At 48.3% G+C, this 26,667-nt stretch overlaps 1 protein-coding gene across 1 annotated transcript in view; it reads left to right on the forward strand.

Moving 5' to 3' along the window:
* Mthl1 (adhesion G-protein coupled receptor methuselah-like 1) overlaps nt 1-26,667 on the forward strand; it is a 117,524-nt gene that overhangs the window by 75,532 nt on the left and 15,325 nt on the right. The window contains exon 5 of the mRNA XM_076376552.1: nt 19,742-19,926. Coding sequence (XP_076232667.1) covers nt 19,742-19,926 — 185 coding nt within the window. The remainder of the gene's footprint in view (nt 1-19,741; nt 19,927-26,667) is intronic.

Here is a 26,667-nt window from a genome sequence, read left to right on the forward strand (position 1 = left end):
AGATCGAGACACGGAGTCCCGAGGCTGGTGGGGCCAATTGGCCGACATCGGAAATCGGAGGGCACTCTTTCCTTGAAAAGAACCGATAACGCGTCGACGCGACACAAAAAGGGCCGGCAGGTGGCATGGGGTCAGTTGCGAGATCGGAAAGGGGTGGCTGCTGACAAACCTGTCCGTTTGCTGGCGTTTCTCGCGCGGGAAAACGCGTGGAAAGGGGACGCCGTTAACAGCGTGTAATGGGCTACCTTATTGAGCGACGACAGTGGACAACTGTCGTGCGTGTTTGCATCTGTGTCTGTGAGGCATTTCCGCTGACTGTGATTTTCTTTTAAGCCTTTCATGCCTGTGTCGGCTATCAGGGGGTTTTTGTTTACGTAATTATAAACGAGGTTCATTCGGTTTATTACGAATGGTGTGGATAAAAACTTGCTAGGGTGATTGCTGCAAGGGTTTTAAAATTAATTAAATTTTGATTTAACTTCTCGTAGCTTTTCAAGACGGAAACGTCCGCCGATAGAAAAGTTGCTTTAATCACCCAGGCACACGATTTATTTACAACAAAGTGCTCGTCCCGCGGTCAAGGAACAGCGGACGCTGTAGAATTATGCAAAACACTTCCGACAGGCGAAATATGCTTAGGCGAGGGTCGTGCAACAACGCCCACGCTCTCGCGTACACGCGTGACTCGCATCAGGCGATTCTAAATTAGACGATTTGCACAAGGTGTTTCACGAGTACACGATACATTCGCTGACTTCCCCCTTTCTCTTCTGATGCATCCTCAGATGTTTTCCAGCTGATCCTCTCTCTGAATCTGATACGCAGCTGAGTCATGAACCAGTGGCGATGCACGTGATCGCTCTCGTTAACATCTTCTTCGCTGTTCGACGCGCTGTGAAGATCTGTTGATCTTCACCGTTCAGCTTCAGACCAGCCGAGATGCCGACCGATATCATGAACTGACATCGAAACTATAGTCCACTTACGGGAGAGCTATGAAAATTTCATGGAGATTCGACTTTTTATCTCAACTCTACTTCAAAGAGTGAACACTCGTTTAACATCTAAATTTCAAATTTAATTCAAATTCAGATCCCGTTTAAATTCAAATTCCTTTCCAGATTCACAAATCTCCAATGAGGATAGCGCTCCCAGTTTGTCCAAAAATTTCCCCGAAAAATACCAGAGAACGGAACCGATAAAAAGAGCGATTAATCGGGACACTTGCTCCCTGTTTAAATTCCGCGCAATCTAAATTACGCTGCAATTTTAATCCCCGTCCTCCGCCCCCTCGCTCGCTGGACCGTTTAAAATTCGCTTCTCCATTGTTTTTCCGTTTACACGACCGTGGCATCGACAACAGTATGTCGTTGCATCGGTGTAAAGCTCGTGTCACATAAACTTCTGCCAGGCGCACGACCGCGCATTTTTATTCGTCCCGCGAATCGGCTCAGAGATATATCGGCCGCTAAACAATCGGCTCGCGATCGACGCGGGTGCAGAACCGGTCGAACGACGTCGTCGATTAAAAGGGTAGAACCAGCAGGAGCAGATAGGAGAGGGAGAAAGAAACAGGACAGCGTGAATACAGAGCGAAATTGCAGCAATGCGCACGCTCCTTCTCTCGTTGCATTTCACTTTCTCGCGCGGGACTGCTCGCGGACCTATTATATACCTTTGTTAATAACCAGCTCGCGGTGCTCTGGACCGTAACGCGATACGTTTACGAAACCGTGAGCTGTAACGTCCGGTCGACGAGCACCGCGGACGAAAGTCCCCCTGTACAGTGTGCACCGAGTGTTACACGCTGCGCAGCCTGTTGTATCGTCCCCGGTAATTCCTGTCTCGTGTTCCATAAAACGATAATTACGTCGGAGGAAAGGCGTATCGGTTTCGCCTTGGACGAATCGCGTCTTGAGTTACGACCATCTCCGCCTTCGTGGAGCTTCTTCGTGCGAAATTTTTCAGCTGCCTTTTTCTTTTGGCGAAAGAGATCTCATGGTATAGAGTCGTAGATCTTTCGAGTTAAGGGCTTTTGAACCCTCAAATTGGAGTGGCGTAGGATTCAACAGTGATTCGAGATAATATCAATAGACGCTGCTGTTTCTGAGGTTCAGCATTCCAATTAAAGCCAAGTCGCTCTGTATTCTAATTTCGTTTGAACGGAACGCTGTTTTCGAGCACCAACTGTTGCGAGAGCCCTCGGGGGAGGATTCAGAGCTCGTAAAGAGATTCATAGGGTGGAGTGGTCTTAGTTAGACGATTGCCAGTAGCCTCCAGATTCGCAAGACCAAAAAGAGAGACTGATGACGTCAATGTTCGAGGGAATGCACCGAGCTGGAGAGGTGCGAGGCCACTTATGGCGAAAGTCGTCGAGCTGGAGACCAGTCGACGCGGAGAACACGTTTTTCTTTGATCGAGGGATCGTGATTCACGGCGGAGCCGCGACGAGTGATTAGATAAGGGAACTGGCCAGCGAGGGAGGAGCGGTAGCGTTTATTTCGCGAATATTTACGACCGCGTTTTACGATTGCCGATAGAGGTTGGGAAATTCAGTGATAAGCTCGATTGATGAGGTGGATGGAAGGCTGGTTCTGTGTCATGTGGGAACGAAGTGCTTTTGGAATTTTAGATTAAACGAAAATCATCTCTGGGATACAATATCCTAAAATCCATCGTTACAAAATGTGTATGGAATTGTAAAATTTAGTTTCTGATCCACTTTTTCCAAATTCTAGCCTCTAATTTCAGAAAAATGAGGGTGGGGTCAAAAAAGCACATATTCCAGAGTTTCGAAAGTTACACATTTATTCGTTAACAACCCACATTATAGCTGGACCATCAAACAAATTAACGTCAGCTCAGTTGAATTCCTCCGAAAGGGCGAATTCCACAGTTGACTTTTTGCCAAAGGATACTCGGGAGGCTATCGAGGGAAAAGGGTTTCCGCTGGCCACTCAGAGGGTGAAATAGTTGGAATAATTGCGTGACGCTTGGCGCATTCGGCGAAGGAATCATTGTAGGTCGTATTTCTTGTCGCGGAACGATGCACATGGGGTCGTCGACACGGTGCAGAAAACATTGCACCGGCTGCAGTCGCAATTGGCAAGCTACGCAAGGCCTGTAGGACAGCGTCGCTTGATTACGGGCTTCGCGTGGGTCGTGCTTCTTTCGCGAGCCGCCTGAGACCAATGCCCACGAGACTAACGGCAATGACTACGATGATTACGAACATCTTCGTATCTTGCATCAGTCCTTGTCGAATCTGAGAAGATTTTCCTGTCTCCCTTGCGTCTTGGAAGGGATGTGATTGCTTTGAGGGGTTGGTGAGCCCTTGACTCTGGGGATGCTGGAGAATACTGACCTAGGAACCTAAGAAATACTTTAAGGTCCCAGTATTTGAACATTTGAAAATTTGAAAATCGTAACTGTTTGCGTTAAGAAGCGACAAAAAGAGCGCTGGGGATGGGACACTGTGTATTACCAGACAATTTCCCCGAGGGGAGGGTCGTCTCGCAATATGTCACGTCGGCGAACTTTTTCCGTTAGCGAATAATCGTTTAGCGATTAACGCAGAGAAAGTTGGGTGCGTGGGCGGCTTGGGCGGCTTGGGCGGCTTGGGCGTCCTCCGCGTCGCGTCGTCTGGCGTCGCGGGACGGCCAGCACGCAGACACCTTTTTCTCGGAGGAACGAGTAGAGGAGGTCTGACCATCTGCCGCCAGCGGCGAAGGACACAAGAGGCGAGGCAGAGAGACGCGCGGGCTACTGATTTGAATATCGGGACGGGAGCCGCGGGGGTCGCGGGTTTAATTAAAACCGCTGTTTCGGCTCGAAGTGCCGCTACGTGTCGTGTCTAAATGAAAATCGAAATATCGCGGAGCTCCTCCCCTCTTTCCTCCCCGTCCGTTCGTGTTTTCCTCCCCGTCTGCGAGACTCGCCGCGCCGTCATCCCTCTCCACCCCCGTCAAAATCGGTCGAGCCGACTGATCGGCCCTGATGGAGCCAACCGAGTTATTCGTCATTCGTGAAATTGGAAAGCTCTCCGCGAGCGGATATTGGATAAGGGGGAGAGGAGACTGATTTCGAACGGCTGCTGAAAGGAGCAGCTCCGTCGAACAGTTTATACAGGGGTTATATTAGACGAGCATTGGGGGAGCGTCGCGTTTCGCCAATTTGAATCCACCCGGCTCCTCGATGCACTGCGCCTACCTAAACAGACTTTATTCCTCAGAAGATCCTTATAACAATGATAAAATTGAGCCTCCTCCGTGAGTCTCCTCTAACAATAAAAATCCAAGAGTCTCGGTACATCCTCGGCCCAATGAAGCTGAAGGATGAAGCCAAGTTTCACGCTCCTCGTAGTTCGCGGTCCATGGTGAAAAGAATTATACGACCGACTGCCTCGTGGCTTCTTCTCGCAGGAATATTCATAGAGGATTTAATTACGCTCTAACAAGCCAGCTCGTTCTCCGAGAGAAGCGCAGAGGGTGGCGAGCCAAAGGAAAATAAATAGGAGTCGAGGGAGGGACAATCGGCCGCGAATTCGCAGAACGAAAGGGAACGATCATGCAGAAATTTATTGGGCGACGTTAATCGCGCGGGACACGACGAGGGCGGGTCTGAAGAGTTCGAAGACATCGGACTGCCGTCTATCGGCTCGGGTACTCCGTCGCGTGACACTTCTGCAGGATGTATAGTTGCGTTTCTTCCTGATTCCTCCGCGATTACTGGTTTCTTTGACTCTCTGGGCGAAATGGGTTCTTCCCTAGAACTTGCTACACGGGCCTGAACTTTATTCGAATGTAGCTCTGAAATTGTATAGTCGGGTGATTAGATCCTGGTCACGCAACTGCGAATGCACAGTAGTGGAAACGCTCTAAATTGCTTTCTGTAGAAGATTGTAGATGATAGGTTGTTTGACGGAGCCTTGATGATTGTACGAAAGTGGATTGTAGAAAATCTGCGATACAGTTTTTCTGAGGCAACGCTCCTCCATAGAATTCAATGGGGATTTTGCAGTCAATGGGGTTCTATTGTACCACACCGCGAATCGCTTTTCAATGTCGATAGCTCAGCGATTTTTGCTCCATCAAGTCGAGTGTACCGCGCGAAAAATATTTCCGAGGCAAGCTCGTAAGCAAACAATAATCCCGCGGGCGTTGCATCGCGCCGCCCACGCGATAGATTCATCATCCTAGCCGTTCGTTTCCAGCTCACGTGTCCGCCACATGTTCATTCTCCTATTTCTTCCTTCCTGTTTCCTTTCTTCTACGCCGACTACGTGGTCAGAGCCCAGCACCAACACGACCAAAACCAGACTGATGGGACCCTCGTTCCTTCCTCGATAAATGATCGCGCGCTTCTTCAGCGATTTTCATCCGGCCCAGCGAACAGCCATCCCGTCCCCTTCACCCAGCCCCAAAGAATCCTTGATAAATGATCGTGGCTATCCACCGTGCACTTTCCCTGAGCCGATTCGATCTGTGCACGGGTTTTGCCGCCCTTTGCAAGTAAATTAGTGCTTCGCTGCCGCTCATCGATCCTGCCTCGCCTCTTCGCCCTCTCGCTGCTCCATAAATTGCGGAGGAAATTATTTCATCTCGCTTGATTCATCCCTCAAGGTTACCTGGAACGATGTCCGCCATGCCAAGGTCAATGAAATTGTTTTGCGGGAAAAAGTTGATTCCTCTTTTTAGCCCTCGAAGTTCGTCCAGGAATTTCCAATTTAGTCGAGCCTCCGATCTCCCAGTTTCCACTGGCTTTTCCCATGAGACTCAAGGTTAACCTCGTTCAATATTCGGTTCCCTTAATTCCGAGGTTATCGACGTTGCGTCTAGAGGAGGCACTCGACCCTAATTATGACGAGTCTGTTATACACTTTCCTCTCGACTTTCTCCGACTCTCGAACCCTCACAAGGAGATTAAAGAGGCACATCCTCGAGGATCTCATCAGCTATTTTTACAGTGCCTCTCTGCAGCTTAATTAGAGGCTCGATCATCGGCGCGATCGCTTTTCGCCAGGGGCCAAACGCTGACCTAAAGGGTGTCTTCTTCCAAGAACACCGTGTTATCTGGCCCGAACGGAAATAGGCTGAGGCTTCCCGTTGTTCCTCTGCTTAAAAATAGCACGCGAAGCCAGACAGCGAATCGGCCGATCGCCACCATCGAGGGATTTCTCCCCCAAAGCCTGGTCTGAGACCTAGACCGTTCCATTCTCTTCTTGTTTCGTCTGGCTCAGCTCTTCCTCTAGATCCTTCTGGATTCCGAATCCCCATAGAGAAACTCATAGCCAAGGGCTTCAGGAGCATCTGCATTTGGAGCTGCGTCACTGCGAATCGACTCTCCGCGATCTCCTTCGAACCTGTTTCTCGATAATCTAGAAAAAACTGTCTAAGATAAGATAATCTAGAGAACGCGAACCCTTGAAAAACGAAAGCCTTAACGAGCGGTTCCACGCGCGAGCGGAAGAAGGGTCCAAGACGCCGCGAGAATGGATCCTTTGTCGAGGGTCGCGGGTGACCGAGCTTCCGCCGAGGAAGAGAGACTCCCCCCTCGACGACTAGGAGTCTTTCAGAGGCGACGGATGATAATGGTGGCGCATGAATGCGTAACGAGGAGGTTCCCGGGTTCGGGATCACTCCGATAAATAATATTCCACGGGCCGAGCGTCTTTTCTGAGCGGGCCGCCGCTCGAGGGAGGAACTCGCCCGCCCGAAGTCGTCGCTTAAGCCGGATTCAGGCCTAATGGGCCGAGCAGTTATTCGGCTCGGAGCAGCCCGAACCTTTCATCCTGCCAGACGTTTCGCTAATGGCAGCGAAACTGCCGCCCCGAGAGTTGCATCTGCGAGACGCAGCTGGACGTTAATCTCGTTCCGCCGTGTCGAGGATCTCTTCCTCGACGTCACGATCGGAGGGGTGGGATCGACCCTTTTTACTGGGACCACCAGCACGATCTTGGGGATCGCCAGAGATCGTAATCTCTGTCTAAAGTGGTCCTGGACAGTTTCCCGAGGCGAAGCGCGAATTTGCATTCGTTGTTTTCGAGAACGTGGTTCTTCTCTCTTTTCAGTAGCTTCATTTGGTGAAACTTAGTGAGCTTAAAGAATACACAAAAATAGTAGATACATGTCCAGGCCTCAGAGTCAAAGCGTAGGTATTAAGTCATATGGAAAACAAGTGGTTTTAAAATACGCTGTGGCTCAGGAGCCCAGATCTTCTTTTTTAAATGTGGTAGTTCTAGCTTGAGAAGTAAAACCACCCTCCAAAGTTCCTATCTTCCTATTCGAGAGTTCATATAGTTACTCACTGGAGTTTTCTTTATCTCTGCACTGTATAATGGTCGCGAAAGAAGTGAATTTCTAAAGATAGAGGGTTCAAGGGTCACACAGTTTCTCTTCCCACGTCTGTGAACAGCAGATCAGTCAGGGTGCATCACTGCACCACTGCGTTATCACCGAGCAGAGGTTCACTGATCGAGTGACACGCAGTTAATGCGTTTCTTGCAGCCTGTGCTCTTCTTGCCAGAGGATGCACCGGATGCAGGCCCTTTGACTGCAGCGACTCTGCTCGATCAAAGGGCTGTTCACTTCAATGCCATGCCGTCCTGCACGTCTGGCACGACGAATTAATCCGGAAATTTTTAATCTTTCCACATGCTTCTGCGTCTTTAATCCTTCCCAGAGGAATGCACTCGAACTGCCTCTTATCATCTGACGTCAGCCAGCTTCTTGCCTCCGCCCAGTGGGTCTAACAAGTTTTCGAGCTGCAGCGATGCAGCCCGATAAAGAGGTATCGCAATTATCCTGGTAATGGGATCCCCAAGTAGGCAAAAACCGAGAGAAATCGGCTAGGAACAACTCGAGCGATACAAACATTAAACGTGGCGGCGCTTTCGTCATCCTCGACGTCTCGGAGCAGCTTCCATCGCGCTCAACATGCCACGACGATTTCAGCTCGTAAATCCGTCAGAAGAATCCGCGACGGGACGCAGGATCGGCAAGAAGCGTTGGAATCCTCTCCCCAGCGGTGTTACAAAGTCCAAGGGACGTATATCTCTTGCTACTTTATTATTCCGTCGTCGTTCCGCTCGCGAGAAAAGGAGAAAGGGGGCGGAGGACAGGCTCGTGCTCCAGTTGGAGTGGCCGCGGCAATGAGAACCGCAAAAAGGCTTAAAAAGCCGCGAAACCCAGGATCCACGGGCCCCCGACCTCTCGTGCTGGTTTTATCGCTCGTAAAGCCGAGTTCCCGCGGTCGCCGTGGCCACCATAAACTCCACCCTGGATGGCTTTCTCGTTCGCGCTCGTAACTCCTCTGGATCGTCCCCTGCTACCGTTTCAAACAATATCGCGAACGAGCGGAAGTGGCCGACACAGACCTGACGTTGATGCCAGGCTTCTTTGGCCTGTCGAATGCACTGGAGGACAGTGGATCTTGGGAGTAGTCAAGGGGGCAGAGGCTGTAAAATCTGGAGGACAATCGCTATAGGAAACCGTTTGGATATTGAACTTCGGAAAGATTCTATTAGAGTATAGGCTTCTATAGAGGTGGATAAATAGGAGAATCGAAGGCAGTCGATCTGGGGACGACAGGTTCTCCTGAGTGTAAATCTGCCTTTAGGATAATTGGCTGAAGATCCCTAATGCAGTGAACTGTGGTTCGCTAACTAGATGGCTGAGGACTCAGTAGGTCCATTGAGATAGAATTCTCCATTAATTTTTTTATTTTTGTTTGGGCAAGGGGGAGGAAGAGATTCTTGGCCCTTGACCTTTGGCAACCAAAACAGTCTGCGACTCTCTGCACTGTGGATCTGAACTCTGAACGCTTTTTTCTTCCAATCCCAGCCAACGCCCGTGGCAAAAACACGGCTCGAGATCAACACGGTTTAATTACTGAAGAATCTCATGGGGCTGCGAACTGAAGATTTCAAAGAGGCTGTAAGATATTTCGTGATCCTCTGATCCAATTTCTCAGGCTTAAAATCATAATGGTCTCCTAAGAATATCCCCCTGGGGAATGCAAATTTTTTCGAAGGGATGAGCGGAGCTGTCACAAGCTCTCACTCGACAAATACCAGAGTGGTAAATCGCACAGACAGGAACGCGATTACAGTGTCGATTAAGTTGTTCGCTGGTTGAACCGGAACGTCAATACGATAACGATTTTCCGCGGCGAAAACTTCGTGTTCGGGCTTAACTGCCGGTGAAAATCGGCTTCCGGTCTATCAATGGCACGCGTGCTCTACGGTTTTGTGGGTGAACATGGCGGGCTAATGGCCATTTATCGACGTTATCGCCTCGGTAAATGGTGTCGGGGGGCCAGGTCGCCCATTGAATACCGCTTCCGTATACGCTTCGACGTCAAAGAGCCTCCTTCGACGTCGCTCTTGCGGATTTGCGGTCTCGTCCATCGTCACCGGGCCAGAATTCGATTGACAGTTTTCCAAGTATCGATCCCCCTCGCATAGTTTCACCAGGGACCAGTGTACGCTCTGCCTCGACGAAATTCCCTGGTCCTCGAGCCAAGAAAGTTCGAAATATCCTTCAGCGTCGAGTCCTCCGACAATTATTATTAATTGCCAGTCGATTCGGTCGAAAATCGGAACACTCGGTACCTCTCCGCGCTCGAAGCCCTCTCCACGATCGATCCCGAGGATTACCCTGATAAATTCGCTGAGTTATTAAGATGATAAATCGCCCCAGGGATTCGGAAGATGAAGCGGAGTCGAGTCGAGGTCTGGCAGTTGTGACGTACGGACTCTTGGTAATGGAGCTGCCTTTGTTTTGGCACCGTGGACGACTTTCCCCGTGAGAAATGTAGCTTGATGTTCACGATACTCGCCTCGTGAAAAATTCCTGTAGTTTCTTGGATGGTTATCCGAGACATCCTGATCTGGGGATTCGAAGTTTCGCGCGATTATTCTGGCTTGGCATTCAATCTTCGGGAAAGTACCTTTGAAGTAGATCCTCTGAGTGGGAAAGCCATTTTCGGGGTAAAGCTATTTTTAGAAATAGAGTAGAGTCATTTGTTAAGTCCTCAATTTATTATATTTTTGAAGTATAGAATTTTAGATAAATTAAGAATTTTTCTAATGGAAAATCAGGGTTAAATGAGAGTAAAGATAAATTTTAGGGAGCTAGAGAAAGGATGCGGGAACGTGTATCGTGGCGAATTCCTCGTCAATTTCTCCCAGTCGATTTTTATTGGCGGCGGATCTCGAAATAGACCATTCCTTTTCATCGTTCCGCGCTCGAGGAGCCCGGAAGAATAGGGTCTCCATCAAAACGAGAAAACATTCGCTTCCTGCTCTGTCGGATCCCTATCTAGCGAGGCGTCGTTCGAAGGGAACAGAAACCAGACGGCCAATCCCGCGGAAGAAGTCTGTTAGGACAATAATTCCGCCGTGGTGATCGAATTATACGCGAGCAAACTACCACCAGCCACCCTGGCGACTCCCGCTTCTGTCCTCCCACCGAAGCCTCCCTTCTGACCCACTCCACCCCCTCTCTCCGTTTCCCCACCGCCCTGTCTCCTTTCTTCCAGCGTAAACTCCGGGGCGACCCCGTAATTTCTCCTGGTCACCCCTTCCGCAGACTTCTCTACTGTTCCGCATTTGTGGCCCTTCATTTGCAGATAACCACTCGTGGAACCGCCAAACAATCAAGCAGGACCCTCGACTGCATCCCACCATTCGTTTCCTTCCTTCCTTCCTTCCTTCCTGGTCGTTCCTTTTACGCGCGACAACGTTTAAACAGCTAACACCTGGAAAGGACTCGCGGCGAGGGAGGCACGGAAGAATCGTCTCGAGGGGGCTAGGACAGAAGGGGTGTCTGGGACGGTGGGTCTGGCACGCGTCTGCACCCTTCTTCTCCTGGAATTAAACAGCGTTAGAGTTCCAGCCACGACGGAAGTCGTTTCCGCTGCTCGAAATATTTAATTTCTTATTAGGAAGGGGTGTAACAGTATTTCTTTGGTATAACAGAGCTTTCACCCTCGGTTTTTAGAGTTGCAGTATTTACTTATTATTAACTCCTGAATCGGTGTAGGAGGAACAGTATTCTGAGAGCAATTTGTGGCTGAGTAAATTGGGAGGAACGAAGAGAATAGTAGCAAGCTTATAACGAGAATAAGCTCTTCTGTAAGGGAGGGATATAATTGAATATTAATAACCTTCATCGATGTTGGATACGAAAAATAGCACGCACGGTGTATTAGTTATCCGAATACAAAGATGGATGGCACAATATTAAGTTTCCAAGCACGCATTGCACGCAGATGCATCGTGAATTTGATTTACAATGACGCTGGTTTATTGAAAATAGCCGCGTATGCGGGCCGCTTCAATAAGTATCGAAAACGCATTGTGAGATTAATTAAATCTGCCCGGTGTTTATATGCCGCGCGAGGTTCGTTAATGAATTAATTGAAATATCTGGCCGTGGCGATCCAACAATTATCGGCTACCCGTCCAATTTTCATTACCGGAAAAACTGCGTTCTGTTGGTCGCCAGGGGGAACGAGAGACGGAAAAAGAGTAGACGGAACGTGACCCATTTTTCCAATAACCCAGACCAATCGTGGCCCTCTGGAAACCCTTTCGAACCTCTGGAAATCACCCTCGGCAGGGATCAGTTTCCTCGAGAAAAAGTGGCGAGCAGGGTTCTCACCCTCGTCGCAGATAAAGGAGGACGACGTTTCGGTTTCTCGTCCCCCAGACAACCAACCGCATCCACCAGTGGAATCATCTCTTTTCGGCCTCTCAGCCGTCTCTAGCACCCCTTCCAAGCCGCTAAGTGGATCGATACCGTCACCCGTGGCATTTTGAATATCAACCCCCGACTGATGACGTTCCGTCATCGTCGATGGAGTGTGCCACGAAGAAGTCGCTGTTCGTTAACCAGCGAAGGGCCAAGCCTTGAAGAGGCAGCCATAGCTCATCCTCGTTGTAACCCTCCTGTTTGTTTTCCTTCTAGTCCCTTCTGTTTTTCCTCCATTAGCGACTTTGCCACCCTCGTATGTATATACGCCACGTTTCCTCCCTGTCTACCCTCCATGTCTTCGCCGTCTGCAGTGTTGTCGTTCGGTTATCCGCGTCAACAGACACCTGACAGCTCTCACGACTATCCCTCGGACTCCGTGTCTGCCATAGTCTTTCTTGCGGCTTCTTCGAGGGACAGTGTTTCTTCTTATATTCACGTACCCTGGTAAACTCGCAAGAGATAGCTTTCTCCTCCACTCTGGTGGGTCTTGAGAAGGTTGTTTGCCGTTTCGAGGGAAGTTAGAAGGAAGTTTGAGGGCCTTGGTGGTTCATGGCGCAGACACGTCGATTCGCAGGCACGTTAATCTTTCTGCATTCAGCGCTACTGGCTTCTGGATTATGCAACGACATTCCTCGAACCAGTTACGTCAAGGACGCGCATTCCTTAGTGCACGTACTCTTCGGGACGAATGGGTGTGATAGGATCTGACCAATCGATCATAACATACGAGAGTGAAAGGTGTTATAGTTAGATGAATCGCGTCAGTTATAATTTGCATAGCTTTGCGTGGATTTGTCTATTTGATCCTAGCTTCTCTGGACCCTTAGTAATAATTTCCTTGTATCCTTGTGTCATTTCTGCTAGGTTTCTTCTACGATGAGGAACATCCCTCCTCTTTTAATAAAAGTTTCCGCGGTGATCGAGTTTCCGACACGCCTTCTTCTTGTCGCTGCTTCGCGGCAATTTCTGTACAGCCTGGAGGATCGAGGCGAAGGATCGTGAGCACTTTTTCTCTGGGAAAAGGAGCTGCCCGTTCGTGCGGCACGCGAGACGCGACCGAGGCACGTGAACCCGCCACCATCGCCTCCTTTCCTTGATCTTCTGATAAGACAGCGATAGCTTCACTTCCGAAACATTCTGCCAGAACTTGACAAACTTATCTCGACCTGGAAACATTCTGGCTTTCAATTTTCGACGGCTGTTGCTGGCAATCATGCCACTTCCACTAGCAAAACATCTGGCTTAACTCCACTTGGAGCAGCTTAAGTTTATTCATTGCGAAAAGATAGAAAATATTTCAAAATCTTTTCCTGAGAGATCATGAAAATGAGCTGAGGACTCCTAAAAGGAGATTAGATAATATTTCAGTACCTCCAAAGAAAAAGTAATTTAGTTTTAGAAATGTCTGTATTGCAATACCAGTGTAATTATTCTCTCCTCTGCAATATTCATAATACTCGTTTCATGTTTTACTCGCTTTGCTGACTCCTCTGTAGTATCACACCTATTCCACCTGAGTCGACGCCAAAAAGGGACCGGCGTGGAATCAAAGCCCGCGCAGCGCAGAAGATGAAGGGACACCTTCAATTTCCAGCCCGTCGAGCGCGCGGTGTCACAAACGAGACGCAGGAAAAAGTCCTCTGTTCCTCCGTTTTCCATTGTCTCCTCCCTTCAGACGGAAACTCGCAAAGAATGCCGTGCGAGAGGGCCACGTGTGCCGCATGAATTATTTCCCCGCGCTTTTCCTACTCGCAGACGAATGAGCCACCCTTCCGCTCTAATTGCCGTAATCGCTTCGGCGATGGTACTCAGGAATATTGAAAATTCTGCGCGAGAACCGGGCGTCATTGCCCTCGCTCGTGGAAACTCTTGGATTCGTCTTGAATTACTCCGAGAGAGGGACGCGTCGAGGTAGTAGCGCGAAGGGGTGAAAACAGACGCACGAAGGGTCGAAGAGGTGGCTTTGCCTCTAGGCGCGACACTAGCACGAGGCTCTTGATCATTATCCTCCCGCGAGTAATCGACGCTCGATGCCGGAAGTATGGTATCGATCATGCGGAAACCGATGCCCGACGCCTGGCTGGCGAGGAGCGAACCACCCCCAAGGGCCCCTGTAATTCCGCGGCAGACCGCCGCCCGACGCGCGGAATTTATATTCTCATCGACGCGTTACCGCACCTCGATGAGCGAGAGAGAGAAGGAGCGAGACGGGTAACCTGTAATTGTCGCGATCCTCGGTTATTGCGGCTAATTAACGTCCTTGCTCTGCTCTTTCTTCGTCCCTTCTCCACTGGCATCAACGTCCTACCATTGGGGTGCTAGTCAGAGATGAATATTGCTCTAGTACTATTGAACGGAATGCTAGATCGGAGAAACAGGGCTGTTTATTGATTAATGATTTAGGGTTGGATTTACCATGCGGAGGAATAAGTGATAACTGTGTGTTATTACTAGAAGAATTATTAATTGAAGAGAAGTCTAGCCCTCAAGTTGAATGCTGCCTGGAGTACCTCTCCATTAATTCGCCTTCCAGTATCAATGACCCCAGCGACTCGAATCACGCGACTAATTGCAAAGTAGATAATCTCGTGCCCACGGCGACCCTTGAGGAACTGGTCTTCGGTCAGACGTCTAATCAGACGAGTTAATGCATCGATACGCGTGTAGCCATGTCGGTTGCTAATTGCCAGCGATGAGGGTGATCTTTATTCATAGTCATCGACTGTTCTTTCTGTCTCTTTCCTCGCAGACGCTGATAAATCGAGAGACACAGATAAATGGACAGTAATACGGATCGATGGGGGATACTAGGAGGATCGATCGCCCTCGGATAAACGGGCAAATAGAACTGCCGTGGATAGATAAATTGACAGGGGAGGAACGGGACGGCAGTTCGGAAGTGAGAAATTCTCGCGGGTCGACGCAGTAGAACTTCCCTCGCACTTAACCGCGTCTCGGAAACTTTTCAATAAAGCACGGCTCACTTTCCATACGTTCCAGAGGGGGTGGCAAAGTTTCGAGCACTATCGTTTCTACGCAACATTTGCGGGATTCCCCGACACACGGCTTCGAACGTCCCGGATTATCATTCTCGATCTTCACTCAAGAGAAGTTGAACGCGGTCTGGGAACCGCAAGAAATAAAGTGAATCCGTCCACGGAAGCCGATCTTAATTTTCTTCTTGTAATTTACTCGGGTAGTACCGTATGATTATTACTGGCGGCTGCGGTTAGGTTCGCACACGTCGCTGCGGGCTATTCTGCGGACGTTCGGGGATGCTATTTTATGCGCCATAACTTCGTAACTGACGAAGCTTATGGGTTGCACATTAATAGATACGGTCGTAATATTTCCCTTTCGGAACCCATCGGATAGAGACAATTGCTGGGTAATCACTTTTCGCGGAACGGATGGGTGTGTGAATCTAATCAGAAAATATTAGAGGGGAATCGCCAGGTGTTCGCTGAGGCTATTAAACGTTCAGACGTGTAGGAATTAGCTGAACCTTTCAACCTTTCTGGCTCAGGAAGTCTTACAAAATTTTCTGATTTTCAGAGACCAGACTTTCAGATTTTAGTACTTTGTGACTCGGGACTTCGAGACTTTGCGATTTTCAGACTTTACCGCATATTTTTAATCCTAAATCCGCCTTTTCAAGAATTCACTCATTAGCAGAGTAAGCAGAATCACAGAGAGGTAGTGAAAAGTTGGCTCGCAGTTCTACCCTGCAATTGAATAGAGCGTCCGCGCGACACTTTATTGCAAACCAGTTTTTTTTCAACATTTACGCAGACCGCCGACGAGATAAGTAATATCTTCAATGTCCATCTTGCTGCGTCCGTAATGGCTTCTCCTTCCAGTTCCGTCCTCGCAACGAGCCGCGGCGCGATACCGTCGGCTAGAACGTACCTCTAACTGGCACCGCCGCTAATTGCCGTCCGTATAATTACCATATCGGGGAGATAAATACAGAGCTCTTACCTTCTGCCTAGGAGAGACAGTCGGCGACGTTGCGTTCACCGCGTGTGCCTGAAAGATACAAGGAGAAAGACGAGAAGGGAAAGCGTCGAGAGGGTCTCTAATTTGGGAATTTTTTGATTTCCCCTCGATTGGGATGAAGAAGAGAGTTCGCGATACAGGGTTCCAATGCAGGAAGACGTTGAAATTTCCTCGCCCTGCGATGCACCTGGCTCCAATAAGATACTCGAGGATGTTTTAACCATCGGTATTCTAACAGCGGATACGAAGAAAGGCGCTTCGGTTACAAAGGTTTAATGGTCCCTCCGACTTTACGATCCCTTCTTCCATCTCGACTTTTTCCCTCGAGCTGAGTGTACGTTCCATACGATATAAATACGCACGGTGACAGGGCACAATTAAAAGAAGCTATTGCGACGAGTCCTTTGTCAGGATTAAGCCGATTCGCCTTCTCTATTTTCCTTCGCCGTGGTGTGCGAGGGCCATGATAATAGAATACGTATATTTCATCGAGATGGAGGACTCGTGAGCGGCTCGGCAAATGGAAACCCTTCCCCAGGAAGAATCCATTATTACAAAAATAACCTTTATCTCTTCCGTGCTCCGACAATGGGTTATACTTGCCTCGAGCTCGAAGGAGCGTAATCCTCTTTGTCACGGAAGACATCGTCGTTCGCAAATTGCCTGCATCGGTGCATAACCGTCCTGCGCTGCGATACGGCTGCGAGCCTCCTCCAATGCACTGGTGAAACATGAGGAATAAAAATGTTAACTTATTCTATGAGCAGATCTCGTCAACTTCCTGCTTATGGCGCTGCGATTTTTCTTGCCCTTAGATTATGGAATATCTAAAGAAACCCTTATTTCCCGGAGGTTCATTTAGAGACTCCAGATAAAAAACTTTTAATATTCTATAAATAATTCTGAAAGCTTTCTCGAACGTACAAAGATCAGTGTCAAAAAATTCAATATTGTCTCTCCATAAAATTGTCTAGAATTTCACCCAAAATGAGGCTGTTCTAGTAGAATAACTCAACCATATAAAAGTGGAGAAACCCGTTATTTCTGCCCCCACACTATTCGAAGACCAATTGCTCTTTCTTGCCTTCACATATGAGCCAATAGAAAAGGGCACAGCCTCCCGAAGCAGTCTGACACTCGCGATCCATGTCCCGAACAAAAGAAGAACGCGTCAGGCCAACAGCTTCCTAATTTTCCCTGCTGCAATATTTAATGCGTTTCCCCCGATCCCTGGCAGCGAGCTGGTCCATTTCCAACGGGAAACGGCGAGGGTGGAAAATTATCGTGGCGCCGTCCCGACGTCGCGGGACGCCTGGTCGTCGCTTCTTCCCGCGCCCGAAACTTTCTCGCGTGGACCAGCGACTAATCGCGCGCCTCGACCGCGGTGACGGCTAATTAGCGCACCCGGAAATGAGTCTCGCCGTCACGAATTAATATCTCGCCCTCTCGCAGAAACATCGCGTGCTGACTCCCGCCACTCTGCTCGACATCCACTACCGAGGTTCTGCTGTAATTGAGTTGGCGATCAGGGGAATAATCGACGGGGCAATTAGCGAAAGAACAGCGATAATGTCGCGTCAACGTACTCTCAGCTCGTACGAAGCGCCCCAAGTTATGTTCGCGATAGACTCGAACCTGGCTCCGAGATTACGAGCTTGTTAATGGGTTAGAGCGATCAGCTGGTCGATAATAGATCGGGCAGCGAGATTGGGGAAGGATATGAGTGGATGTGTACCATAGGTGGTTCGGCAGGTAATGCTTTGTTGGACCTGGGGTGGAATATTAGAGCCTATAAGGGTGTTTCATGATTGATGGGAGTGGCGGAGGAGTTAAATAAATGGTGCACTTTATTGCTTAGGAACACTGTGTTTATTTTCACCAAAATGGAGTACATAGAGGGAACATTAGAATAAATTTTCTTTAATATAGACAGGGTACACTGTTCACAGTCACCCCTTCAGTTGACTGCATCGATCTTGAATCGTTCTGTTAATACTTTCCAAACTTAACGACGTATACAATTTGTATTTCGTATAAAATAATTGTAAGAACATTTTAATATTCTTAACCAACGACCCATGCACAATAAAACACCCCACTTCCTCTATCAAAGCTGCCAGTAATAATCTCCTGAGTTGAAGAAGTCCCTCGGGCGCCAGTCGGTTTTCTCGCTTCATTCGAATTTTCGCGTTTTAACAATAGGCGCGTTGGCACAGCCGTTCGTCATATCCGCCAACAACGTCGTTCTAGATAGGGTGCGATTTACGAGGCAACAACCCCTCCGCGACGGGGCCACCTTTCACGTCGCTGTCGTTATAGCGACATTAACCTAACCAGACAATGACGAAGCTTTACGATTCCGGTCATCGTGGCGTCGAGGTCCGAATTTCATGAATTCGAAGTCTCGTTAACAATCCGCGCCGATAAATTCGCGAGTGACCCTATTACTCCTGGCTCCGTTGCGTCCAACAATCGTCTCCCTGCCATCCCTCCGCGGCTCGTTTCAGTGCCCCTTCCGCGTCTGTCGCAATTAAATGCAATTCGATTCCCGTTACGTCCCACTGAAACCCTGAAAAACAATTCCACCTAGTCGTCAGGTCGCTGTGCTGAAAAAACAAGAGGAAAACTTGCCCACGTCGCTACTGGGATCCCCATTAACGCCACGGCCGCTTTTTCAAGCGACAGAGGCTAGCTTAAACGATCTAGGTGGACGAATTTATAGAAAAACCTATTTCTACATCTATTTTAAGGATCTCATTAATTTTATCGCAGCAAAATCTGTACTTTTAATTTGTCGACGTAGGTCGTTGAAATTGGCCACTGTGCACTCTAAATGTTAATGAGCCAGTTGACGGTTCCACGGCGATTAACCTGAGCGAGGTCCCTCCTATTCCGCGTGCCGCAGCTCGTCACGGTTAATTAGATCGTCACTCGCCAGCGACTCCGAGTTTCGTGTCCACGAAGCGCAAACGATCTGATCTCTGATCCACGCCTTTCCCCGTCTCGTCATCTTCTCGACTTTCATTTTGCCTGGACCTTTGCCAACAGAGCGCCTCATTGCATTTCATTTGGAGTCAGAGCTACATGGGGGGTGCAACTCGCCAAATAGTTTCAAACTGTAACAGTCATATGTAGAATCGATACTTTTACTTCTTTGTACCCTGGTTCCCTGAAGTGCAGTCGCCATGTGCAGGGTTCACAGAACCCTGCTGGGCTAGTCGCTCAAGAACCGCCCAATTTGCGACTCGGAGAACCCACCCCCTGCGTAGCCACAAGTTTATTGTATCGCCAGCGAGGAACCCCTCTGGCGCGTAAAAATAGAGCGACACGGGGTTGTCATTTGCAATCCCTCGGAGTTGAAACACGCTGGCCACTGCGAACTGCATAATAACACACGGAGAGCACGGTTACAACCGGACGATGCTAATAGTCGCGAAACTTTCCGTGGAAACTCTGGCGCGAAACTCTGGGGCCTTTCAAAAAAGGTCTCCACCCCCTGGCTGGGTGGCCAACAGTTGGAGGAACGCTGGGTATGCATTAATTGCGTCTAAGGTAATTGTTTCGCTTCACAGGCGCGTGTCGATAGTTTCCCTCCCCTTTGCTTCCTGTTCCTCTGCCTACCGTCTTCCAGAGGGTTGTTTGCGCTCGTTTAAACGCGCGTTACCATCCCTCTGGAGCTCCCCATCCCCGGGACGGAACTCGTGAAACATCAGAAATTACTAATTGCATTTGGAGAAACGAGGCGAGCCATCGGGCTCCACTTTGGCTGATTACGCAAAACGATACGGCACCAGCCATCCATCCTCGCCGTGGAACCTTTAGTTCCGGCGGTTCTAATGGACCTCTCCATACGAAAGAAGCCTCGGGATTGTCGGGGTGTTTTATTGTTCGCATTTCCAGGCGGCGTTTAAGTGCACAGAACGATCTCGTGTTTCGTGGCTTCCGACTCCCAACCACTGACCACCGTTCTACCCTTTTTCTTGCAGGGACCTGAGACCAGCGAGCTTGGAGAAAGGCCAAGAGACACTCAGACTGCGAGTGTATGCTGCGTACGCGTGGGGCGGACCCTTCCTCGTCGCTGGCGTCGCTGCTCTACTGGATCATCTTCCTGCTCACCCTCAGTACACGTTCTTAAGGCCTCGTTTCGGCGAGAAGCACTGCTGGTTCTACGGTAAGTTCCGAAGCATTTCTCTTCGCGCTCGAGACGACGTTCGACCCCTAATACGCGACGACCTTTCAACTTCTCGCGAATTCTTGCTTTGAGTCTGAAGGGGATTTTAATTAGGCCTCGGCGAGTATTCTATAGGCTTAATACTCAGTGTTTTTAGATTTGCAGAAGCTGAGAAACTTCCTTGGGGCGGATTGCAGCGCGCGATTTCAAACGTTTATTTATTTTTTGTTTCGTGTGGGGACGGGGGTAAGTTCTGAAACGAAGGGGAAGAAAGAGATTTAGTGGAAGAGGCAGATATCAGATCCCTAAGAGTTATGCTTTTCGAGATTTTAAGATTTATCAAATTTGAATAGTTGAAAATTTAAATGTTTAAAAATTTGAAAATTTGAAAATTTTAATATTTAAAATTTTGAAAATTTGAAAAATTTGAATATTTGAATATTTGAATATTTGAAAATTTGAATATTTGAATATTTGAAAATTTGAATATTTGAATATTTGAAAATCATTCCCATGGAACAATAGGATTCTGTCCAAGGAAATGGTTTACGGTTCGAAACGATCGTTGCGGCGGTAATTCGTAGAATGAACGGGAAGAGGCTCGGACGATAATTAATTCGCGGGGCGAATTAATTCAAACAGCGTCACACGCGAGTTATCAGTGAATTAATTTCCTACCCCGGTTTGTCGGGGACAGGGAACTGGTATTCCGTTGTTAGAACGACAGTCGTGCCGGACTTGCTGACATTAGTAACGGATCGGTTCCACAGACGGTAATGGAGCCTATTACCGAAAGTAATACAACGCTGGTAGGAGGACGGTTAACACGTAATCCTCTGTGATCCGATTATTCCGCTAATTAATAGGACCGGTCAGTCGTGTGTTCGAGGCGCTGATTAAATCGGTTTCGTTAATCGATCGATCGACGGGACGGTCGCGTATTAATGGCTAATCAAGCACCGCTCGCGGCACCCCCCTCCACCCCCTTAACAAGAAGCTTATAGTACTGGAAGGTTTTATCGAATATTCTGGTGGAAGACTTCATCGAGATTCCGAGAGAAATATCAAATCATTAACAAGTACATAAACCAAGAGAATCAGATTTTCATCTTGTCAAAAAATTACCTAAAAAAGTGTGCTCTATATTAAATATACCCAGAATAGCTCTGCATTTAAAAATTGAGAGATTTGAAGGAAGAATCGTGGCAGAACTCGAAACTAGGTCTAATAGCTATTCCCCTAAGAGGCTTAGAGCTTACAGCTCTCCCAAAATATCTCGTTACCACATGTACGAACGCTCCTAGACTCCCCTTAATTTCCGACCACGTACACGCGAGCATAATCAGCGCAGATAAGAAACAATGGCACGCGCTATCAGCCTCCGCGTAGGTGGCAGGCGCAGGACTACTTCGTTAAGAGGATTACTAGTGCTTCGGGAAAGATTGTATTTAAGTATGACGCAGGGTGGTCGAATAAGAAGATCGATGCCCCAAAGTACGCTTAATGCCACGAATCCCTAATAATAACCAGTGCAGTGGACCCCCTCGTGCGCACACACACTTCGAATAGGGATAATAAGGAGCCAAACTGTAATGTCGCGTCTTTATTCGTGGTCGAGGCCACGGTTGCAGGCTATTTAACGAGCAACCCCCGTAATCCACATCCACTGCATCCCCGTAATCCGCCCAGCATACTCTCCCCGTCCCTTCTTCGCTCCAGCACCCCCTTGCATCTCGACCCCCCTTGCCAGAAGCTCTGCACGGGCGTAAATACTCGTTTCAAGCACTGGCAACTACCGCGTCGCGTATTAATTTCCCGTGGCCGCGATATTTATCGACGCCGAGCCGAGGAGCGCACCCCCGGCGATTAATGTTTAGCTTTTATATCCTTTGACAAATATAAACGCTGCTGGAGAACGCGCGTGCACGCTTGTGGGGTTCGCGCGACCAGTTTTCGCCTCGTTCTGACTCGCTCGGGAAGCATCCTACCGGCGTTTATCGATCGCCCACCGCGATTTTATTGGCTCGTTGCGTGTACCTTTATCGTGGGAATATGGGAGCGAGAGAGGTGGTCCCTGGGGTCAGGGCTGGGTGCTCTTGGCTGGTATAAAATGATGATCTCGGAGTCTGTACTTAGTACGATATACCTACTGGTAGTACTGAACACCTGTTTGCTTGAATGGGTATCTAGTGCTCTGGTTCTCTAGATTTCCTGACTCTGTAGCTTTTGGAAGTCTTGGGTCGCTGCAACCCTTAAGCCTCAGGATCTAGTCGTAATTTTAATTATAGTACAAATTTTGATCTTGAATCTGAAATGAAATTCTTCTTTGCTATCATATCCTCTCGCTTTTCACCTTGAAACCAGATACCCAAGATCCCCAATGATCCTTTCATCTCGTCCTAGTAAACTATCCCTCGCGTTCATTATCCATCCCCCAGCAAGTGTCTTTTTCTCTCTCCCAGTCAGCCTCGATTTAGGGGGCTGCTACACCAATGCTCAAGAAGCACAAAGCATCCACCACCCAAATCCCCTGTTATCTCTGCCCACTGACATGATCTGCAACGTTCCTTGCACTCACAGTGGTCTATCCCAGTTCACAACGAAACCGTTCCAGTGTCAAAGGGTTCCCCTCAGCAGGACAATACCTCGCGCAGGTATCACGTAATCGCATTGGTAACGAGAAGCCCGAAGCAGATGCACAACAGTCGAACGCGTCAATTGGTCGGGGACAGGATTCCTCCCTTTTTCGCGCAAATAAAGCTAAGCTGGACAAAGGAAGGCGTGTAGCTGGGAAACGCGTAGGAAATAGAGTCGCAGTCGTGACGCTAAATCAGGATAATGGTGCCCCATGGGAAGCCACGTCGTGCTATCGCGAGTTGTTACGTCCTGACACAATGCTTCTGTGCTGGGGGCAGATGAGGGGTTCACAGGGACAGCAGACTGTTCTGCAACGGACGTTACCCCTTGCGCTCCAACCCCTTGCCTGTCTGTTCTTGGCGCGTCCGCCTGATCCTCCTTTTGCCCTGTTTTCTCCCGCCCCTCTTTTCTTCCGCGCGTCTCGTTTTTAGCAGCCCTCGTTCTTCTCTTCATTTTTCCTTGTCCCTGTTCTTCTACCCCCCAGTGGCTCTTTCGTCTTCCCCACTCTCTGCATTTTCATATTTCTACCGTGCCCCAGCTTCCTCCGTGTTCCTCCCTCGCCTCGTTCGACCCACCCCCTCGCCCGTTCTCTGGACACTTCACATCCTTCTCTCTGGCACTCGGGCACACCCCATAACAACGTAGACGATGGGGTCGGGAGATAAACCTGGCGCCAGCCAGTCCAACCCTCGCGGAACACCCTCGTCCCCTTTTGACCCCCAGTTTCGTACCCCCGCGGCTCAGGTAATATCTTCCGCCGTGAGTGAATGGGGCTGCACGCGTGGAACGTCCGCGCTGAATGCATAAACAGGGTGGAAACAACTTCCTTCGGGGCGGCACGCGTCTCTGTTTCAACCCTGTCTTTAATTCGTAATTTGGGGGTCGCTGGCGAGACAGGAGCAGCGTCGAGAAGTTAACGACGATTTTCCAGACGAAGGGAAAAGTGGGAAAACTGGGAAGTCGAGTACACGAATGGTAGAGAAGGGGAGCAACCGAGAGAAAAGGGGTGGAAGAGGGAAAAAGGAGTGAATAAACGGGGACATAAGAAAACCCATTTCACCAGCACATCGAAACGATCCCTGCTCGAACTACGATCCCTGCTTGGCAGACTGGTATTCAGGCCTCCCCTTCGGCCCCATGCACTGGCATTCTGGCGTTCCGCTGTTCTGGCGCGCCCCATAACAACCATAGGCCGAAACGATGGGGTAGAGAGATAAATCTGGTGCCAGCCAGTCCCAACCCCGCCGCGCGAACCTGCCGGAACTCTTGCCTCCGTTCCCCTCTCTAAGCCTACTAACTACCGTGCGGCCCACTAAACTGCACACGTAAACGCGCACGGCCGTGCGTTTAAGTAGCTTCGAAACGAGCCCTCCCTCTTCCTTTCCCTTGATACGTGTTATTACCTCGCCTGCACGAGAACCTCGATCCGCTCTTGCTGCTCTGCACGCCCTTGGGAGCCAAAAAGTCGATGGCTTGTTGGATATATTTGACAAATTGTGCTGTTTAGAGGCTTTAAAACTGGAGAAGGATCTGCGAGGGTTTAATTCGAGGTAATGTGTCGGGAATTGGGGATGACACGTGTTTCATTTGGGAGTTTTAAACTTGAAGATAGTTTAGCATATTTACAGAATTTCCACTCGGAAAACTTTCCAAGTGTAACTTCATTTTTTTAACGAGTCAGTGTCTAGAGACTTTCATATTTTATCTAGTTCTAAAATTTTCCAATTTTCTGGTTTTCTCTCCCCTGGTTCTAGTACTAACGCAAAGTTTCTCCAACTCTCTGAGAAGTGATCTTGAAGTACCAGAAACGAGACGAAATACAAATTCTCTCCCCTTGTTAGTAATCTCTGTTGAGAGAAAAAATGAGGAGCAGGATGGGGAAAAAGGGCTGGAGACACAGTTCGGTAGCAGTTGCTCCGCAGGAGTGGAATATTCAACTAACGTTCGCATACATTAGAATGGTAAATCTCCGGACTATCCTCCGTATCTATGCAATCTCATGCCTCTGGAAGTTCGGCATACCCTGGAACAGCGTAGACCGAAACGATAGGATTAGAGAGATAACCTGTCCAACTCGACCGTGCGAAACGCCACCCCTATCTCTGGACCCTCTAACACGCGTATTCGACGCGAGTCTGCATCTGTGTCCGTGTCGTGGAGTCCACAGACGCACACCCTTGTCGGCGATATTTATTATCACTTTGCTACACCGAAAACCCTCGCTGAAAGATACACCGAATGCGGTGTTTTGCTCTAGGAGTACTCTAGTTGCTTCTATGAATTATTTGTGGTGCTTTAGGGGAGGTTTCTTGCGAATACTTTTTCCAAGAATGGGGTTGAAATATATGGCTAACCCTTTCATTGTGGTCGAGGTATATTACCACTATTATTATTAAAATTAGAAGTCGAGAGTTTGTGATATTACATTATTCAGAGTCCTCCAAACTCCAGCTGTTCTCTTTCCCATCCATTTTTTGTCATTTCTCTTTCAACAATCAACACGAAAATCATGAAAAAGTACCTACAGGATATACGATACACAGAAGTTCCATTCGAAATCCCCCATACAGAAAGGGTTAATCACAGTCCCTTCCCCGTCTCCCTTAACACAAAAGAAGCATCCGTCATCCGAAGTGGAAATGAAAATATTAAATATCGAAGGCAGCACAGTACACAGGTATTAATCAAATCGACCTGTCGCCATGTAATTAATAGGCGTCACCGATCCTGTCGGCGATTAAATGAATCGGTTCGGTTCGTTTGACTCGCAATAACGACTGAAATAATGAGGGCGAAAAATCCTTTGAACGCGTTAGTTACGCGGACGGAAAAGGCCCGATGGAAAATCCTCGCGTGGCATCGATCGCGGCCCATACTTGGATCGCCGTGGACGCGTTAATAATCGAGGCCGATTCGACGCGTTCGAACGATAGGATCTAAAAGGGATTGAGCTTTCGAGCGAATTACTCGAGCTGCCTGATGCACGTGGAGAGCGCGATTCGTAACACGTTTTAAGCGGAATTAGCGAAAACGAATGCATTCTCGATAGAACTAGAGACCCAGCAAGGAATATGAAAACAGCTACTAGGTAAAAAATTCATGGGCATGTGAGAAATTATAGAAGATAATGGGATATACACTATTCGAGAACAAAATGGCATGAACAAATCTTGGGCAAAAATTGGTCAACTTTGACTGACGATCACTCTGCGAAAAATTGTCGTAGGATGATGATCTTTTTTTTAAAGTAAAGCTTGAAGCCTCTACTTTAAGACACTGTAGCTTGATTTTAAGTTTAATGCATTTTTACTTCTCGAATCCCTTAAATCTGGGGGCATGTTTATCATATTAAAAATTGCAAAGTTTGACGGACTACACAGACCTGCACAAATTTTTTTCGAGGATTTCTTTCATGGTGATGTAAAGTCCAAACCTTTCTCTTTAATTTAAAAAAAAGATCAAGTCCCTGCGATTTTTTTTCGCAAAGTTACAGCACTTTAAAGAAACCCTTGCGTTTTTCCAGCATATGAAATAGTACCGAAAATGTAAGAGTCATTTCAAAGTACTGTAACTTCACGAAAAAAAATCGCAGGGACTTGATCTTTTTTTTAAATTAAAGGGGAAGGTTTGATCTTTATGCTACCGCAAAAGGCACCTCCGAAAAAAATTTGTGCAGGTCTGTGCATTTCGTCAAACTTGCGAATTATCTGTGCCGTGTATTTTTATAGAAACGGGATCACAAAGTTAATAGGCTGATGGGAAATTATTATAGAAGGTAATGGAAAATATTATCATATAGATTATTAATGATCAGAAGTAAATTATCTGGTTTCTCTGTTATCAAGAGAAAATAGCGTTTGCATTATTTATGGGCTGACCTAATATTTAGAATTCAGATTATCCCATACATTATACACAGAAAAGAATTTAAAAGCCTGTCGAGGGGATCTGATTCGAGTACATTTCGATAATGAAATGCCAGAAAAGAAATTAACGAATGCTAAAAAGCCGCGAGTTTTCGAAACCCCTCTGGACTCACCCCCAAGGGTGCCTTATTTATCGCGCACTCTCGTTTTATTGGCTGCGCCGCCAACGAATCGGAAA

Source organism: Calliopsis andreniformis, chromosome 4 (assembly GCF_051401765.1).
Source record: "Calliopsis andreniformis isolate RMS-2024a chromosome 4, iyCalAndr_principal, whole genome shotgun sequence".
NCBI classification, from domain to species: Eukaryota; Metazoa; Arthropoda; class Insecta; order Hymenoptera; family Andrenidae; genus Calliopsis; species Calliopsis andreniformis.